The sequence below is a fragment of the Engraulis encrasicolus genome, chromosome 13 (assembly GCF_034702125.1).
Source record: "Engraulis encrasicolus isolate BLACKSEA-1 chromosome 13, IST_EnEncr_1.0, whole genome shotgun sequence".
Classification (NCBI taxonomy): domain Eukaryota; kingdom Metazoa; phylum Chordata; class Actinopteri; order Clupeiformes; family Engraulidae; genus Engraulis; species Engraulis encrasicolus.
This window is the reverse complement of record NC_085869.1, coordinates 43,367,895-43,387,894: the sequence shown is the minus strand read 5'-3', so window position 1 is coordinate 43,387,894 and position 20,000 is coordinate 43,367,895. Positions and strand designations below refer to the sequence as shown.

At 44.5% G+C, this 20,000-nt stretch overlaps 1 protein-coding gene across 1 annotated transcript in view; it reads right to left on the bottom strand.

Moving 5' to 3' along the window:
* The window catches only part of igf2bp2a (insulin-like growth factor 2 mRNA binding protein 2a), a 93,424-nt gene that overhangs the window by 37,800 nt on the left and 35,624 nt on the right, over positions 1 to 20,000 (bottom strand). Inside the window, exons 3-4 of the mRNA XM_063213995.1 lie at positions 6,542 to 6,590; positions 355 to 406 (exon numbers count right to left, since the gene is read on the bottom strand). Of these exons, the coding sequence (XP_063070065.1) occupies positions 355 to 406; positions 6,542 to 6,590 (101 nt within the window). The remainder of the gene's footprint in view (positions 1 to 354; positions 407 to 6,541; positions 6,591 to 20,000) is intronic.

Genomic DNA, 20,000 nt, shown 5'->3' with positions numbered 1-20,000 from the left:
ACTATGGCCCTTAGTGATGTAGGCAGAAGTGAATGGTTTTAAACATGCAACAGTGCACTAGAGTGCTATTAGGCTATGGTAGCTTTTATAGCATAATGTGTGCATTACTTAACACACGCAAAAGACCTTACCCACACGCACATGTACTTGCACACATGCACGCACACATGCACGAACACACACACACACGCACACACACACGCACGAACACACACACGCACGAACACACACACACACACACACACACACACACACACACACACACACACACACACACACACACACACACACACACACACACACACACACACACACACACACACACACACATTCAGATAGGAGAGAAGCTTTTACCTTGTTCCACGTTCTCCACCGTACCATGCTGTGCTAAAAGGCTGTCCAAAACCTGCAGCAATGTGACAGAATTGACAGAGAAAGAGAAAGAGAGAGAGAGAGAGAGAGAGAGAGAGAGAGAGAGAGAGAGAGAGAGAGAGAGAGAGAGAGAGAGAGAGAGAACGCGAAAGAGAGATGAGAGAGGGCCAGAAAAAAAGGCTACATTCTAAATTCCACTCTGGTGTTCACTTTTTCTCGTCTCTCTGTCGGGGAAAACACTGTCACAAACAGAACACATGGTTTACTCCGAACAAAAACAAAAGATGAGCTCGAGTTGTCTTGGCAACAGCCGACATTGCTAGTCTTTATTTCCCTGAGGCAAGCGTAAGTGTATGCAGGTGTGTGCATTTAAGCACATAACAGTGCTAAGAGCAAAATTAATCATCTCAATCTGCTAACGAGTTAGTGCAATGGTACAATATCCATATTCTAAACAGTTGAAACATGTAGAAATGTGGACGGCAAAAGACATCATGTCTATGCTATATACTGCCAAACAAATGAAAAGTGCAGTGACATAATTTAGTCAAAATTGAGTTAATACTGAAAATGGTCTTTATTACATCTCTCCTTCATCTCGAGACAAAGCCTTATGGTCCAAATGTGTCCTGTTATTGTTCTCAGTCAGTTTCAACGTTGAGGTAGTTACTGCACTTTGCCTTTGTAAGGCAGTGTAGGCTACTGCAAAAGCTTACTGTAGGTTAGTTTGTTTAAATTTTACCGTATACCATCAGGAAAATAAAACAATCCTCTGGGTTGTTACAGTACTAGTGTATTAGAGTGCCATTTTTTTAAATATTTTTGAGGGATTTTTGTATTACTTTTCAGACAGGACTGGGAGGAAACGAGATGGGAGAGAGAGACAGGGAAGGATCGAGAAATGACCCAGGCCGGGAATCGAACCCGGGTTGCCCACATGGCAGTCCAGTGCCCAGCCATTAGAGCCATGGAGGGTGTTAGAGCTGTGTCAGCTGCTCCAAAGGTGTGTGTGTGTGTGAGAGAGAGAGATAGAGAGAGAGTTTTTGTGTGTGTGTGTGTGTGTGTGTGTGTGTGTATACAGTATTTATGTGTGCGCGCGTGTGTTTACATGTGTGTGTGTGTTTACGTGTGTGTGTGTGCGTGTGTGTGCGTGCGTGTGTGTTTACGTGTGTGTGTGTGTGTGTGCGTGTGTGTGTTAACGTGTGTGTGTGTGTGTGTATGATGCATATGAAGACTCTTCTGAAGAAAAAAGAGAGAAAAGATAAATGGTAAATGATAAAACTAACCCTACTCTCCTGCACTAGCCTTGAGATGTCTGGGTATTCTGTATTCTCTCTACACATTGCACTCCGTATCATTGGTTAGGTTTGCTCTCTGCAGTGTGTCAATTTTGAATAAAAAATACAATAGAAATATTGCGATGTAAAATGTAATGTAACAGGAGTGTGTTGGTGCATTTTATGCATTATGACGGTGGTTCTCAACCTTTTCTGATCAAACGCCCCCTTGACCTCATCATAAGCCTCCCAACGCCCCTTGACTTTATCATAAGCCTCCCAACGCCCCTTAACCTCATCATAAGCCTGCCAACGCCCCACTTAGTATTGAAAAATAAGATATACTGATGCCCCTCAATGGGAACTAAGCCCCGCCCCCTCTCATCTGTATCCTTCTCAACGCCCCCCTAGGGCTCCCCAACGACCCCTGGGGGGCTGTAGAGCCCCTGTTGAGAAACACTACATTATGCCAACCCACTCCCCCCTGCCCCTGGGTGTGAGCGTGAGCAAGTGAGCGTGTGCGTGCAGCATGTGTGTCCTGTATGAATGATCATCTCTCTTCATTCATCACCCTCCTCATCCCCTTGCTCAGGTGTCCTTGAACAAGGTGTCTCTCTACTCTACTGTAGCCCCTGCTGCTCTAGTGTGTTATCTGTACCTACCTGCTGCCCAGGCACCACAGCATGTGGGTCCCCACTGTTCTGGGCGTTCATGTGAATGACATAGCCTGCTCTGTGTGTGTGTGTGTGTGTGTGTGTGTGTGTGTGTGTGTGTGTGTGTGTGTGTGTGTGTGTGTGTGTGTGTGTGTGTGTGTGTGTGTGTGTGTGTGTGTGTGTGTGTGTGTGTGTGTGTGTGTGTGTGTGTGTGTGTGTGTGTGTGTATCTGTGTCTGACCCTGTCCATGTGAGTGTGCGCGGGTCCATGCTTGCGTGTGCGTGTGTTCATCCCCCATAGGTTGCTCTCTCTCTCTCTCTCTCTCTCTCTCTCTCTCTCTCTCTCTCTCTCTCTCTCTCTCTCTCTGTTTCTCTGTGTGTGTGTGTGTGTGTGTGTCCGTATCTGTGTTTGTGTGTGTCCTTCTCCGTGTCTGTGTGAGTGTGCACTTCCGCATGTTTGTGAGTGCGTGTGCTCGTGCTCAGCCCCATAGTGCATATAGAGCTAATAACACATAGCTCAAGTGCAGAGGCTGAATTCCCCTCAGGGGCCGGAGAGAGTATCTATCTCTCATAGGTGTTTATCTTCAATGGATGAAAATGGATCAGGAAGAGTAAACAGGGGATTTATGCTTCAGGAGGAGTCAGTAGCTTTTGAATCGCTTTTCCATTCATGTAAAAAAAAAACACACAAAAAAATGTGCTGCACTCTAAAATCGGACACTCTGAAGAAAAGAACATTTTGAAAGATGCACGTCTGTGAACAGAATACAATATCTTTATATCTTCTATTAAATGTAGCTTAGATAAGTGCTTTGGGGTAAAGTACTTCATGTTTTTGTAAACACACTGCACTGTCCACACCACACGGGGGTATGTGTGTACGTGTGTATGCGTGCACATGTGTGTGTGTGTGTGTGTGTGTACATGTAACTGTGTGTATGTGGGTCATTCTAGCTTTTAAGTCCATGGATTTTATTTGCCAATTCCACTAACTATAAGAACACATTTATCTTTCATATAATACAGAAATTGTAGACATGGCATTATTTCCCTCAGCAAGAATGAATATTTAATACTGGTTTTGGGCGTTTTCATGCCGTCCTGTTTTCCAAATGTCAGATTCAGTCTTCATATTGGCATGTAAAGAAACTTTTTTTGCCCAAGACGATTGCAAATGTTGATTCACAGTAATCATCACAATATGACAAAACTGTCAGAAAGACCACTGTGCTTTCCATTATACTAATAATAATAATAATTTGCCATTTTGTGTGTGTCCACGAAAACTGTGTTAACCGTGTCACGGTCTGAAACCCCCTCCATAAATCAGTAATGGTTTGGTCTTAGGCCATACGAATAACATCATGTGATGTCATAACCTCTTTGGCAGGATATGGGAAGACTTTTTGGTAAGTTTTGAGCTCCATCCTTCCATAATTTAATCCATTCTTTTTCATGTTCTCATAGCGGGAAAATTGCCTGTCAACTGTGTTATCAACATATTCATAAGAATCTGAATTAGAAATCACATGTAGAAAAACACAGATAAAGCATACAAATACATGAATTGATTGAGGTGTTGTGGTGGAACTTCTGAGGTCCTCAGTTAGCACAACACCAGAAAAATGGCTGAAATGTCAAGCCGTGTTACCGTCAATGGTGTTAAGCGCATCAGCTATGACAGTTGAGGAGGAGTATGTTTTGCCAATTTATCTCCATATTGACAGACAAACAAACAAAATAATTTGTGTTCAAGGGAGATGGGTTTGTCTGCTCTGTTTTTTCTCCTAAAAAAGTGCCGACTTGTTCCCCTGCACTGTTGACCGTAACACAGTTGAGTAACACGGTTGACTGTTTTGAAAGTGTTTTTGTGCTATTGATCCCTTATGTGTTGGAAAAATCCTATGAACAGACACTAGGGATTATCTCTGGACAGGGAAGTCTTGTGTAAGGAGGGTGACTATATTCAAATCAGACGTTACAGGGATTTATAATGAAAAATGTGTCAGTCTGTATCACAGTGAATCATAAAATCCTACTTATGAAGCTCAACAGTCACATTTTCTATATCAGTTGCACAGATTAATGACAACATCATTGTTAAGGGACATAAGCACTTTCAAATTTATGTAGTTTCAACTCTGTAGTATTTCTATATATGTTTGAAATGACATATGGTGTGTTCCATTATTCACCCTCTGTACTGTGTACCTTGTTTGAGTGCAGTGAAGTACCCTTTCCACCCTCCGCGATTCACAAGGCGAGTACATTCCGATTCCCGTTCTGTCTGATACACTTAACGGAAATTACGGTTGGTCGCGTGTCATCCGAGTTTACCAACCGCCAATATGCAATTCATCAAGGAAGGCACTGTTCGTTATGCTGACACTTTTTAAAGTTACCCCTGCCTCTAATACACGTGGCGATTGTCTTTGGAATCAAAACTATGCTGTTATCACGGAGATTCAACCGTTTGACAGATCTGCCACTCAACTACGTCACAAACATGGCGGCCGTTGAGTGCGAAAAGTGTACAGTTACTCCACACTTCGAAAAATGTCCGTTTTGGGGGCGTTATCCTGGTAATTTACAGTACACTTTACCGTCGCGATTAGAAATGGAACACCCTGCGTACCCAAACACAGTGCGGAAAGGGCGGACAGTACGAGTATTGGAACATGACATAGTATTTGTCCATAACATTGTTGACAAAATAATCAAGCAAATGTTCGCTTTCATTAGAGTATTTATCAAATAATTTAAGATTAAGCTTGGCAATTTGTTTGTTTGGAAACTTAAATATATACATTATGTAAACATCTAGGTCATTTATTTGAAAAAAAAATACTGATAATTGACATTTTGCGTTTGCCAAAAGCGCACTGGAAACGTAGAATGACCCATGTGTGTGTGCGTATGTTCACATGTGTGTACGTGCACGTGTGCCTGCGTATGTGTTGCATAATATAAATCATAAAATCACTTTTGTATTTGCCTTCAACAAGCGTTAGCTCTGAAAGCTTCATTTTGGATCTAAACCCGTCTCCAATCCTGGTCAGTATTCTGCCTGCATCTCCTTTGCTATACCTGTGTATTCTACTGAGTCATGCAGCGGTGTGTGTGAGCATGACTGCTCGTGACTGTGCTTACGTGTGTGAGAACGAGAGGGTGAGTAAGCATGTGAATGTACTGTATGTATGGGTTTGAGTCCGCATACTGGTACAAGACTGTGTGTGTGTGTGTGTGTGTGTGTGTGTGTGTGTGTGTGTGTGTGTGTGTGTGTGTGTGTGTGTGTGTGTGTGTGTGAGTGTGTGCATGCGTGCATGCATGCATGTCTACAACAGTGATTCACGCGCATGTCCAAAATAAATGTTCAACCACAGTCCTCAAAAATTCCGGGGTCATACAGAAATATATTTAATGATATTTGTGTTGGTTTCGGTCAAGCCGAATTAAAATAATTATTCCACTTTTAAAATGAATATTTCAACACAAACGTCTTGTACCCAATAAAATGCCAAAGGCTGGCATGTGTCTTCAAAGATGTCCCTGGTCAGAAGAAAGGCACTAACATACAGCTAAAGCTTTCCACCCCAGATATGCCCACGTGGCAATAGAGAGGTGGAAACTGTGAGAATTTAGAGGAAAATTGAAGATGGGGAAAATCAGGGGAACATGATGAAATCGTGAAGGAAGATGGTACAACAGCAACAGAGAACAGGAACATATGAATCAATACCTAAAACTTGTGTTTCATAAAGATTTTTTGCCTTTATTTGATAGGACAGTAGGAGATGGTGACAGGAAGCGAGTGGGAGAGAGAGACGGGGGAGTATCAGCCGGAATCGAACCCCGGTCGCTGGTGTTGTAACCCAGTGCCCTACCGTTAGGCAGGGCCAAAGATGTTCATTTTTAAAGAGTGGAGTGACACACACCATCACATTCTCTGTCATACACACAGTTGCAAAAAGCCTTCCAGCAATGAAGCTACACTGATGTCGTATACACACACACACAGCACTTCTACAGTAGGAGTAGTGAAGTGACAGCCTGTCTCTCTCTTTAGCACTCTCTCTCTCTCCCTCTGTCTCTCACACACACACACTCTCTCTCTCTCTCACACACACACACACACACACACACACACACACACACACACACACACACACACACACACACACACACACACACACACACAGTACTGCCAGTGCTGCTACAAGTGGAGAAGTGTCTCACTTACCTCCCACTGAAGATGAGGTGGGATGTTCCGGATCTGCAGCTTCCGACTCCTGTGGAGAGAAAGAAAGAAAGAAAGAAAGAAAGAAAGAAAGAAAGAAAGAAAGAAAGAAAGAAAGAAAGAAAGAAAGAAAGAAAGAAAGAAAGGAAGGAAGGAAGGAAGAAAGGGGAGGGGAAGAAAGAGAGGAGGAGGGGGAGAAAAAAAGAGGGATTAGGACGGGAGAAAACTACTGTGGGAAGTTGCACATCTGTGTCATCCCTCTTTACAATAAAGAAACTAGTCTTCTAGTCGTCTTTCTGTTATCTGGGAAAACAGAAGACATGGGAATTGAGGAGAACCCATACACAGTAGGAGATGTTTAATGGAGGCCTATCAGCCTGGCCTGCAGCCAGGGTTAACAGATGAGGTTGACAATTTTCAGCACAAAAAAATGCTCAAAACCCGCCTGGAAGCACTAAATCCCGCCCAATTCTATTGATTTCTATGGACAAAAATTGGGCGTTTTTTCCTCCGAAATCCATTTTTACCCGCAGACGGCCATCCTCAGCAGCCCAATCTGGCAACCCTGGATACAGCCTGGCAAAGATTCCATTTCCATACATGTCACAATGCATCAGAATTCTCCCCTTACGACAGCGGTCTTGCGAAGGGGAAGCCAACATAGACAATGAGACAACATAATAAATGAAAAAACAACGGGATGAGAACAGTGACTTTTTTGGGCAACAAAAGAAAGGGAAAAACAACAGTACATGTTTATGATTGTACGTTCAGCATCTCGTGCAGTCTGACAGTGCATGAAGAGACATGAGTGGTCAATCATATCAATATCATCATGGCTCAGAAGTATTCTGCCTCTCAGACTGACCATCATGCTCCTCTGTGGTCAGCTGCCCAATAGTTACGGTGCATAGACAAACAATGTGTGTGTAGTGTAAGACAATCAGAGATGCAGAGAAGCAGAAAAGGAGAGAGTGAGAAAATAAGAGAGTAATGAAGATGGAATAGAGGAGAGAGGGAGATAGAGAGAGAGGGAGAGAGAGAGAGAGAGAGAGAGAGAGAGAGAGAGAGAGAGAGAGAGAGAGAGAGAGAGAGAGAGAGAGAGAGAGCAAGCAGAACAAGCATCCAGAAATCCTGCCTTAGTTACAGCATGCCAAGGTTTGCTGTGGACCAATCAGACCAGTTCTTCTCCTCTTGGGTCTATGCCTGCATCCAAAGCTATACTCCAACAGCTCTTTTCTCTCTCTCTCTCTCTCTCTCTCTCTCTCTCTCTCTCTCTCTCTCTCTCTCTCTCTCTCTCTCTCTCTCTCTCTCTCTCTCTCTCTCTCTCTCTCTCTCTCCCCCACATTCTCTCGCTCTCTCCCTCCATACCTTTCTGCCATTCCGCGCCTCCCTCTCTCTCTATCTCTCCTCCGCTCCCACTCTCATTCTGGGCCGGGTGCGCTGCTAAGCTCCCTGACCAGAAGCCACGCTAACCGCCGGACCACAGGTTGTTAACAACTGCATTAACATGGGAGAGCCTACTCAAGCCGGAGAGAGATTTACACAGCCACGTGAGGAGCAGGGGCAGGAGCAGAAGCAGGATGAAGGGACCAAGGGATGTGTGAGAGAGGGAAAGGAGCAAGAGAAAGGGGTGTGTGAGGGGGGGGGGGGCAGAGAGGATGAATCGAAGTTGTAGATTCGATGCTAATAGAGTTCTTCAGTAACGCGGAAGCATGTAGTAGATTGTAGTCTTTCATGTTAGCATTTAAGGACTTCCTGGTTCGTATCGGCTTCCGGCTTCCATTGGGAATGAATAGGGGTAAATTTCAAATAAGCTCCGAGTGCAAGCACGCGCTTAGAGAACCCCCGCAAACTGTCGAGGGTGTTAAAAATAGGCTGTAGGTATGACATGGTTGATCATTTTGTGTCAAACTTCGACATAAATACGATGTTGCGTCCATATGCTAAACCCGGAAACTTTTGGCGACTACAGAAGCGGCGCCGGCATGTACGTGCGGAAGGTTGTACCCATGGCAACCAAAGGAAAGTATGTAGTTCGGAAGTTTTAATGATCAGAAAGGGGTTAGCAATATTGAATTAAAATCGTCATGATTTAACATGTGAATACACCAACATGATGATACGATCCGTTCCACTAATGAGAAAGGGATGCGGGTACACGCTAATGTTCGTTGTTGGCGTGCAACTTATATTTTTGCCAAACCTGAATCTCTATGGCGTTTTGCAATGTAAAAAATCGCCATGGAACCGGTAGTCCAAACGCCGCATACAAGTTGACGTCAACGCTGAAGAGCTCTATTAGGAAAGACGGAAATACATGGAGAGAGAGAGATGGGGGGGGAGTGAAGAGGTACAAGAGATGTAGAATCTACTGTACTAACACTACTAAGAAGAGAAGACAGCAAGATACTGAAGAGCTAGAATAGGGAACAAAAAGTACATCAGCAATATAAGATGAAAAGAGGGAGAGAGAAAGAAAGAGAAAAAGGGACACCAAACAAGAGACAACGAAGGACAGAGAACGGAGATACAGCGACCGGAGAGAAGGACAGATCAACGAATAGAGAGAGAGAGAGACAGAGGATGGTTTGCTGCAAGAAAGAGAATTTATCTATAGTATCTCATACTAGATGCACTGTATGTGTGTGCAATGTATGCAGGGGTGTGTGTACATGTAACGTGTTTATGAGTGTGTGTGTGTGTGTGTGTGTGTGTGTGTGTGTGTGTGTGTGTGTGTGTGTGTGTGTGTGTGTGTGTGTGTGTGTGTGTGTGTGTGTGTGTGTGTGTGTGTGTGTGTGTGTGTGTGTGTGTGTGTGTGTGTATTTGTAGTGTTTGAAGAATGTGTGCCTGCAGGATGAACTCAGCACTGGAGCAGTGTGTAGGCATGTTGCTGCCAGTGGCCTGCTGAGGCTGGATGAAGAGAGATTAGGGATGGACTACACAGGACAGCAGCCGCAGCAGCAGCAACTGAAGACCGGATTTGACTCTTGGACTGCTACCTTGACTCTCCATGTTTTGATCTGATATTTTATTTAACTTCCTTCCTCTTATTTCTAATTTGCTTTTATGGTTATATTTTCGGTCGCGTTGGTTTGTCTGTCTGTTTGTCCATCTGTCTGTTTGTTTGTTTGTTTGTCAGCAGGATAACTCAAAAACTAATCAACTGATTTGGACGAAACTTTGTGGAGTTGTTAGTAATGACCCAAGGAACAAGTGATTAAATTCTGGTGGTGATCCGGATCACGAACCGGAACCAGGACTTTTCAAAAGATTCTTCACCATCTAGACGCCCCCTAGTGACCAGAAATTGAATTGCGGGAACAGCACAAAAACAAGACGGAAAGACTTAGGGTGTAACATGGTCAAGTGTATCAAGCCGCTTCCTTTGCGGAGGTCTGCGCTCTCTGAGTGCTTCTATTTTGGGGTCTGCATTATGTGTTTTTATAGGCTGCTACAACCTAATTTCCCCCTTGGGGACAAAAAAACTTGTTCAGTAAAGAAAAAAACATGCACATCCGTCTCAACAATATTCTCGGTGCAGGACCAGCAAAGTCACATGAAAATTGAAAATAAAGTCTGCACACCAGGCTCCCGTTTCTTTTCATTTAATGCGACGTTTAGAGACTAGACTAGACTACACGGGACAACAGCATCAGCAACAGAAGAGAGCTTCCCTATCCAGCTCCCCTGCTTCCTCGAAACACAGTAGCAGTAACAACAGAGTCTGCCAAGGAGCAGAACCCAGAGTAATAGTACTGTAAATGGGAACTGACACACACTCCTGTTTCGGTACTGTGCACCCACAGAATAATGTAGCAAATTCATCTCTTCGAAAGTAAGCTGTGGGGTGATTTTTTTCATTATTTGGTGAGGTGTCTATCCTTGTAGTAAAGGGGTGGGCCGTTATTTTGCCCATGGGCCACATTAGGTGTGGAATATCGTCTAAAGCAGTGTTTCCCAACCAGGGGTACGTGTACCACTAGGGGTACGTGAGCATACTGTAGGGGGTACGTGAAAAGTGTGGACTACGGAGCATAGTGACATTGGGTTGGAGTAAAAGATAGTGAGGGGGTACTCATGGTATGGCAAAAAGGCTTAGGAGGTGCGCAGGACAAAAAAGGTTGGGAAACACTGCTCTAAAGGGCCAGATGTCGCAGGTACGTTGCCTGTGTCAGTAATGAATAATGTGCACTGACATGACTTGTTGGTTATTTCATCTTTGCACATTGTAATCTTATTGGACCGTTATTTATCCAGGAAGGTCCCATTGAGGTATGAAACCTCTTCTTCCAGGAGTCCTGGAATACAGCAAATAATACAATGCATTTTGTTGAAAAAAAAGTACACTTGATTACTCTCAAACCCACAAGACCAATGTTTTGAGAAGACATTTAAAGAATGTTGGGTGAGAGTGTCACTTTGGATTCAACAGTTCTTGTGAAGGCTCTGCAGGCCAGATGAAATGGCTCCGTGGGCCACATGTGGCGCCCAGACCCCAGTTTGCCCACCTCTGCTGTAGTAGATGTGCTAGCATCGTGTGGCTATCGTGCAATGTCTGAGCCTGTGTGTTGCACCCCATCTGCATACTGTATAACCCATACATGATGGCACAGCAAAGTCCTCTGATAACATCTCACGCAGGCATGCAGGCACGCAGGCACGCAGGCACGCACACACACACACATTTCTTAAACAGTGAGGGTGTTATTCTTCCACTTTATTTGCTGGTGGGGGATTTGTGTATTAGGAGAAGGTGAGATTTTCCTCTCTATTAAGTCGGCAGGGCAACCGGCTCATAAGCTGACACCAAATGAGCAAGTGCCTGAACGGGAAGAGGGGGAGGAACAACACACTTAGGAATCTAAGGATGACTGCTGAGGCTGAGTGGTCAGGGTTGCCAGATGTGATTGAGGATTTCCAGCAAAAAACATACATAAATCAAAACCCGCCTGGGAGCACTAAATTCCACCCAATATTGACTAAATTCTACTGATTTCTATGGCCATAAATCTGCAGAAAAAGCCACCCAATCTGCAAAAAAATCCCTTTTTATAACCCGCAGACAGTCATTCTAAGCAGCCCACTAGGGCGGGCAACCACCCGATCTGGCAACACTGAGTGGTACCTCAAAACTGGGGAGGTCCAATCCCCCCCCCACCCCCCACACACAAATACCTCCCTCAACCCTTCCCCCTCTTTCATCTATTCCTTCTTTTTCTGTTCTCTGTCCATTCTTTATGTCTGCATTTTCTTCCATGTCTTGGGTCAAGCCCTCATTTCTCCTTTGCATTGGTCTCCTTTCTTCTAATCTACGGCACTCCCTTTTATTCCGTAGCCTGGTCAAGCAAATGTTCTGCCATTTTGCTGTGCTTCTCACGTCCATGTAACAGGGCGTGTTACAGTTGGTGCAGAGTTTGAATTTGTGTGTGTGAAATGGTGTGAGCCTGCAGGGTTGGGTAGCGGTGGGTAGGGTAGGGGACAGCCTACCGTAGCCGCTCGCCTTGAGGACACAAGAGACAAATGTGGTGTCAGAGAGGTCAACCCTATTATAAGTTCTGACAGTGCTACACTGAAAGCTTGTGGTAGTGTATCAAAGGGTATGAAAAGGGTGTGAAAAAGTGAAAAGGTCCAGCACATTGTGGAGTTTAATGACCCCATCCAATGTAATGAGTCAAGCTCTTCCTCGGACCGAAATCTATTACTATGAGGGACATGTGTGAGTCAAGATCACAACTACTCGGTAGAGTGTTGCAGTGTTAATTCAACAGTTACAGTGTTGCATCCGACACTCAAGGTGTTGCTCTTACTCTAAGTGTGGAATTAACGCTGAATAATTTACTGTGCACAATCTGATGAGGTGCATGTATCTCAAAATGCTTCTTAACCCAGTAGGAGATGACCACTGTTATATACTGTTACCAGAATGGCAATGACCATGACGTAATGTATTACTAAAGGCCCTGTTTACTGTCATAGTAGTGTAGGAATATGATAGTAAAGGTTTTTCAGTAACTACTGTGTTAGTGTTCCATTAGTGGTGGAACGGTGCACATTAAGGGTCTCCTGGTAAAGAGCCTCAATAGCTCAATTAAGGAATCTTCTGTATGCTGACATTTCACCTTAACATTTTAATGTACAGTAGTTACAGTCAGTTCCCCTGGTTCCATCTACCACCTCCATATTGACACACTATTATTAAATGCTTTAAATCAGGGGTTGGGAACCTATGACCGTTCACGGCCCTTGAGGCCGTCTTAGCCGGCCCCCGACGTCATTTTAATGCTATGCAGTTTCACATGAAATATCAGGCGTTTTGTAAAGAAACTTTAGTAATTAAATTTGCAATACAATTAAGCTATGTTTTCAGGGGACCTAGTGAAGGTGGGGTCTGTTGCAAAGGTGGACGTATAGGTGGTCAATATCGACCTAAAGTGCAGGGGGAAATTCTAGTTTGTGTTCATAGTACGGCCCTTTGAGGTCTTTATCAAATTTGAAGTGAGCCCTCGAATTAATGAGGTTTCCCCCCCTGCTTTAAATGATGCACTGTGAGGGAGATGAGGCTTGTTCAAGTCTCTGCAAAGCAGCATCATAAGGTGATGGCCTGAGCAGACTTGGCAGGCGCAACTGCAGGTCACGCTAGATGCTGTGGTGTTCAACTATGTTGCCACCTTCAGCGCTGTAACACTGAAAAGCCACACCACACAGGACAGGTGCAACGTTATAAAAAGTAGCTAGAATAGAATAGAATAGAATAGAATAGGATAGAATAGAATAGAATAGAATAGAATAGAATAGAATAGAATAGAATAGAATAGAACAGATCAGAATAAATCAGAGCAGAATAGTCAGAGATATACATGGAGATACACGATTCTCTCCTCCTGTATTCTCTCTGATAGAGAAGATTAGAATATAGTAGAACAGAGTAACAAGCCTAAAGTCAGCCATACTCGGTCAAGTATAAAGAGACCAGACAGGCCAAGTCAGCACAATGCAAGATCTCTGGAGAAAAAGCAGAGTCTCAGTTCCAAGCAAGAGACAACCCATCCCTCTCTCTTCTCTGGTATCCCTTGATAGATGGAGCCGCACACACACAGGAGACTCCTCCGCCTGCCTGCCAACCTGTCTGGTGTTTTGACAGGCTGATCTAAAATAAAACTCCTACTCACTGCTGACGAGTTGGGACAAGACCAGCAGAAGTGGGAATCCTGACAAACTCATCTCACAGGGATAATGGTCTCCACATTGTCTCACCAGCAAATGCGAAAGCAAGCCATTTAGGAGGTGGACACTGACAAATGGGACTCCCACACACAATCAAAAACATCCAGTTGAGAAACTTACAGAGTTCGGCTACTTCTGTTGTGGTTAGTCACGCACTGATATTTCATTAGCCTACTTGTCGTCGGGAAGAGGAGCAGGCTTGATGGCAACCTTGGTCACCTACGGTACGGTGGTTACATAAGCAGCAGCAACCTATTACGGTGACAATATTGTGGCCTGAGTGCCGAAAAATTATTAGGGCTACGGTTTATTTCCTTTTAGCTGAAGCTGCTGTGCGGACTTCTGCACGGTGCACCAAAAAGACTCAGACAGAAACACACACACACACATGAACAGAGAGAGAGACAGAGAGAGAGAGAGAGAGAGAGAGAGAGAGAGAGAGAGAGAGAGAGAGAGAGAGAGAGAGAGAGCTCACAACAGGGTGTAGATTTTATAATGACAGGGACATGCGCCATTACAGGCCCAATGTAATTTCTCTTCAAAGTTATACATGGAGTAAATTACTCCTATGAGCATAGCGCAGCAGATGCCAAACACAGAGTGCCAAACACAGTAAGACCGCACATGTATAATTCTACTCCCATCCACACATGCTAAGCATGTAATCACACAACACAAACATATCATTTCTTTATGCTTGTTGTTGAGTGATCACAGCATATGAATCACTTTTATTTATTTTTTTAAAAACATAAGACTGCATGCCCTCACACTACAACAGGTATGCAAACCCCAGTGTGTAAGTCAGACCCCAGGGCTACATCATTAAGGAGCTTTGTATTGATAAGCTGTAATGGTAGCCTGTGAACTCTTTTATCTGCTCTTTAATGCATTTTGAAGTCATTTATTTGCTCTCATTATTATCTTGCCACAGGCTCCTTCCCAGCTCTCTACATCAGCGCTGAACACACACGCACGCACATATGCACACATACGCACACAAACACACACACACGCACACATACACATGCACGACACAAATTCAATGAACAACTAAGAGAATAGGCTAAATAGAATCACTGAGATGAGCTGGGTGAATTCATTAACTCAGTTCTAAAGAGGCTATGGAAACTCAATTTATAGAAACTAGCTTAGTAAACAAACTGCAGAGGGAGAACATCTTTTGGTCTGGTGGGTTGGTCTAGTTAGTGTATTGTTTCTCAACAGGGGCTCTGCAAAGCCCTAAGAGGGCATTGAGGAGGTTACAGCTGAGAAGGGGGGGGGAGTACTCAATTGCCATTGTCTATTTTATTTTTTACTGTAATACTAAGAGGGTAGGGACGGTACCAGTGTTAATTTTGTCAGCTTTTTTTGATTTAGTCGTAGTCTTAGTCACAATGACGAAAATCAATTTTAGTCTTAGTCATATTTTAGTCATTGCCTTCCCAATTTAGTCTTAGTCTTTGTCTAAATGACGAAAATCAATTTTAGTCTTAGTCAATTTTTAGTCATTTTAGTCATTTTAGTCAACACTGTACATAATAGAACTTCTCCACACACTGCTTCTCTTTTTAACATATATCATTGACTGGACAGAATAAACCTTCTCCGCGCACTGCTTCTCTTTTTAGCATGTATCACACTGTGCAGAATGAAACACTGCTTCGCTTTTTCTCTATTGTATTTAACACCAGTGTTAATTTAGTTAGCTTTTTTTGATTTGGTCGTAGTCTTAGTCACAATGACGAAAATCATTTTTAGTCTTAGTCATATTTTAGTCATTGCCTTCCCAATTTAGTCTTAGTCTTTGTCTAAATGACGAAAATCAATTTTAGTCTTAGTCAATTTTTAGTCATTTTAGTCATTTTAGTCAACACTGTACATAATAGAACTTCTCCACACACTGCTTCTCTTTTTAACATATATCATTGACTGGACAGAATAAACCTTCTCCGCGCACTGCTTCTCTTTTTAGCATGTATCACACTGTGCAGAATGAAACACTGCTTCGCTTTTTCTCTATTGTATTTAACACCAGTGTTAATTTAGTCAGTTTTTTTAAATTTAGTCTTAGTCTTAGTCACAATGACGAAAATCAATTTTAGTTTTAGTCATATTTTAGTCATTGCCTTCCCAATTTAGTCTTAGTCTTAGTCTAAATGACGAAAATCAAAAAAGGGCTTTGACGAAATATTTTAGTCTTAGTCATGGTTGACGAAATTAACACTGGACGGTACCATGCGATGGGACGGTACCATGCTCTGGGTACCTCATGGAAGAGAATGGGGGAGAGCACTGGTTAATTACTCCCCCCACCAACCTGGCAGGGCGGGAATTGAACCGTCAACCTTTGAGCTACAAGCCTGACACTGTCACCACTTACCCATGACTGCTCACTACTCGTTTCATGTTATAGTCTGGCTTGCCGGGCTAGGCCATTGCACAAACAGGGAGCTCTTAACACAGAGAGCCAGACAAACATACATAGACGCAGTCAGAGACAGAGACACACACCCACACACCCACACACACAGACACACAGACACACACACACACACAAACACACACACACACACACACGCTGAACAAAACAAAAACATCCCCTGGAGTGGTGATGGCTGCCGTCACATGGTTATTATGGTCAGTGGCTCTTCATGGAAAAGGGTCTGGCCCACAGAAGAAGAAGAAGAAGTGACAACACAAAAACAGCACCTCCCCTCCCCACAGCGCCTAGTGAGATGCTGAGACACAGACAGACACAGAGAGAACACTCCTCATTTCCAACATGCCTGTGGCCACCAGACAGGGGCTCCACCACCACCACCAGTGACCACGGCAGATATGCAGGATGAGCTGAGTAGAGTGGAGAGGAGTGGAGTAGGGTAGAGTGGAGTGGAGAGGAGTGGAGTAGGGTAGAGTGGAGTGGAGTGGATCAGTGTAGAGGAGAGGAGAGGAGAGGAGAGGAGAGGAGAGGAGAGGAGAGGAGAGGAGAGGAGAGGAGAGGAGAGGAGAGGAGAGGAGTAGAGAGGAGTAGAGCAGAGTAGAGTAGAGTAGAGTAGAGTAGAGTAGAATAGAATAGTGGAGATCAGTAGGGAGTGGAGTTCAGTAGGGTAGAGTGGAGAGGAGAGGAGTGGAGTGGAAAGGAGGGGAGTAGAGTGGAGTGGAGAGGAGAGGAGAGGAGTGGAGAGGAGTAGAGTAGAGTAGAGTAGAGTAGAGTGGAGTAGAGTGGAGTGGAGAGGAGTAGAGTGGAGTGGAGTGGAGTAGAGTGGATTGGAGAGGAGTAGAGTGGAGTGGAGTGGAGTAGAGTAGAGTAGAGTAGAGTAGAGTAGAGTAGAGTAGAGTGGAGTGGAGTGGAGTAGAGTGTAGTGGAGAACAGTACAGTAGAGTGGAGTGGAGAGTAGTAGAGTGGAGTGGTGTGGAGAACAGTAGAGTAGAGTGAAGTAAAGTGGAATAGAGTGGAGTGGAGTGGAGAACAGTGGAGTGGGGTGGAGAGGAGAGCATTGTATCCCTCCTTAGGCCATACCTGTCAATCATCCCTAGTTTCCCGGGAAACCATCCCTAATTTCCCGGGAAAATTTTGACTCATTTTCGATAATGTGAATAATCGGGATATTTCCAGGAAAAATGTCAAATCGGGAAGAATACGGAAAGACACCGTCGGACGGTCCAGCTACTAGTAATCCTGAAGAGAGACTGAGAGGGTCGTGCCTGCTTATCAAGGCAAGCTACCTGCCAGTAGATTTTATGCCAGATGCCACTAAGTTCCTTGAAAATGCGAGCTGTCACCCTCGAGCTCAGTAGGCATGTGCGTGCCAACTCGCCTCAGAAACAGTCAGTTCATAGGCTACAACATGGTAAACAGCCTCCGAACAGCGAATCATGCGATTAACCTAATCACAACCTGCACCAGCACTAAGTTTTTGCACGAGCCCCAGACAACTGTAGCGACAAAATAACATGGAGAAACTTTTCACGCTTTATGCTCATTTAAAACGTGCACTGAAAGCAGAGTAGAATGCGCCGTTTAATCCGTCTCTGTTGAAAGTCGGAATTTGGCCTATAGAAAATTTCCCGAATTTTGGCTTAAAATATGGGAATTTTCCCGAATTTTGGTAACTCAAAGTTGACAGGTATGCCTTAGGCTAGACTACAGCCAACTCCCCTGCCAACCCCCAACATCAGCCATCCCTGTCAGTTGAGAGTAGAATACGTCCCTCCATAGACTATTCACCCAACACCAACCCTTCCACTAGATATCATCCATTAGCCCCTGTCATCGAAAGGGACCAGCTTTCCTCAAAGTCCTACCCAACCCTTTTTTAAGCATCACTAAAACAAATCATTAGTACAGTAACGTAAATTTGCCTGGGCGGTGACTGACATTTTCATGCAAAGTTTGTTTAAAAATAAACTTAAACTCTTTGATTTATTTAGGCCAAAGAGTATGTTATAATTATAATCTTTCATGTAATAGAAGAAAAGGAGGATCTACAGCAAAAGAGCAAAACAAAGCCAGAAACAAAGACAGAAGGAAAGAAAAACTGAGCAAAAAAGCAAGCAAGAAAGAAAGAAACGCTACGGCAGGGCAATGTGAGGATGTGTCCTTGTGGATTTGCTAGGTAGGTACAAACGACACAATAGACAGGCTTGATGGCTTACGCCTGACTTAAGAGCTGCTGTGGAGACACAGTATGAAAAGACGTGAGTGAAATAGGTGTACATGCAACAGAGAGAGAGAGAGAGACAGAGATATGTTTGAAATGTGTGTGTGTCAGCTGTAAAATGTAAGGGAATTGTAGGGAATTAGTGAACGGCAAATGGTGATGCTACAGTTTATTGAGTTCAGCTGTGGGAGAGCGCATTATAACATTACCGTGTCGCCATGGAAATAAAGATGCATTCTGCATAGCAATCTGTTGGTCTACAAACACCGCTGTGAAAAAAAATATGTATTAGAGCTAGCTAACAACCCAAACAACCCAAACAAACATTTAGGAGATGCTGTGCATCAATCAGGAGCGTGAGTCGTTTCACAGAGGTGAGCTGCGCTATAAAACTGCTCCTGTTAGCGTCCCGTCTGCGGCCGGGGAGAGGCCTCATAGAGGCTTCTTCATGCGGCCTTCTTCAAGGTGTATTTTTACTGCCTGCTGACCAGCATGAACTCCATGCCCTGCATCCAGCACAAGACCACAAGTCCACACTCCACAAAAACACACATGCACACACACACACACACACACACACACACACACACACACAGACACACACAGACACACACAGACACACACACTCACTCACTCACCCACTCCCATAAACTGGTTTGCAGTATAATCACGGACCTGGGGGCCGCAAGCTTTTTGAGAATGAAACGATTGCCGGGCTGCTTCTGCGACGCTTACCTAATGTTTGCCCAAGAATGAACATGCCACCGCTGCCAAAAGGAGTAGCGAGGGAGTTGAAAGAAAAAATAGGAAAAACAAAAAAACAAAAACACACACACACACACCCGTTGCCTTCTAAATTTCAGCCTTTGAATAAAGCAGGGTGGGCGGGCAGGCTAGGCAGGCGGCCGGGCAAGCGGGCATGTCTGGTCTGCAAAGCTAATATTGACTGCAAGCAGCTGTAGGCTAGCGGACGGGGAAGGGGAGCCTTGCCTGGAGTCGGCACGCACGCCCGCATACTAATGCATACACGCAGTGGAATGTCGGCCTCGGCGGCAGGGAATGCGGTATGGGGAGGTGGTGGAGATCATGGAGGAGAGCGAGGGGATGGAAGAGGAACAGTGGAGGCCCAGAATGGAAGCAGAGAGTTAGGAGGAGGAGGAGGAGGAGGAGGAGGAGGAGAGGAGGAGGAGGAGGAGATGGAAGTGGAACAGTGGATGCCCAGAATGAAAGCATGGATGAGGAGGAGGAGAAGGAGGAGGAGAGGGAGGTAGAGATGGAAGAGGAACAGGGGAGGTCCAGAATGGAAGGATGGATGAGGAGGATGAGGATGGGGAGGAGGATGAGGAGGAGGAGAGGGAGGTAGAGATGGAAGTGGAACAGGGGAGGTCCAGAATGGGAGCATGGATGAGGAGGATGAGGAGGATGAGGAGGAGAGGGAGGTAGAGATGGAAGTGCAACAGGGGAGGTCCAGAATGGAAGCATGGGTGAGGAGGAAAGGTGGAGGGGGATCAGTGGTGGTCGTCCAGAATGGAAGCATGGTGGTGGAGAAGATGGAGGTTGAGGAGAAGGGA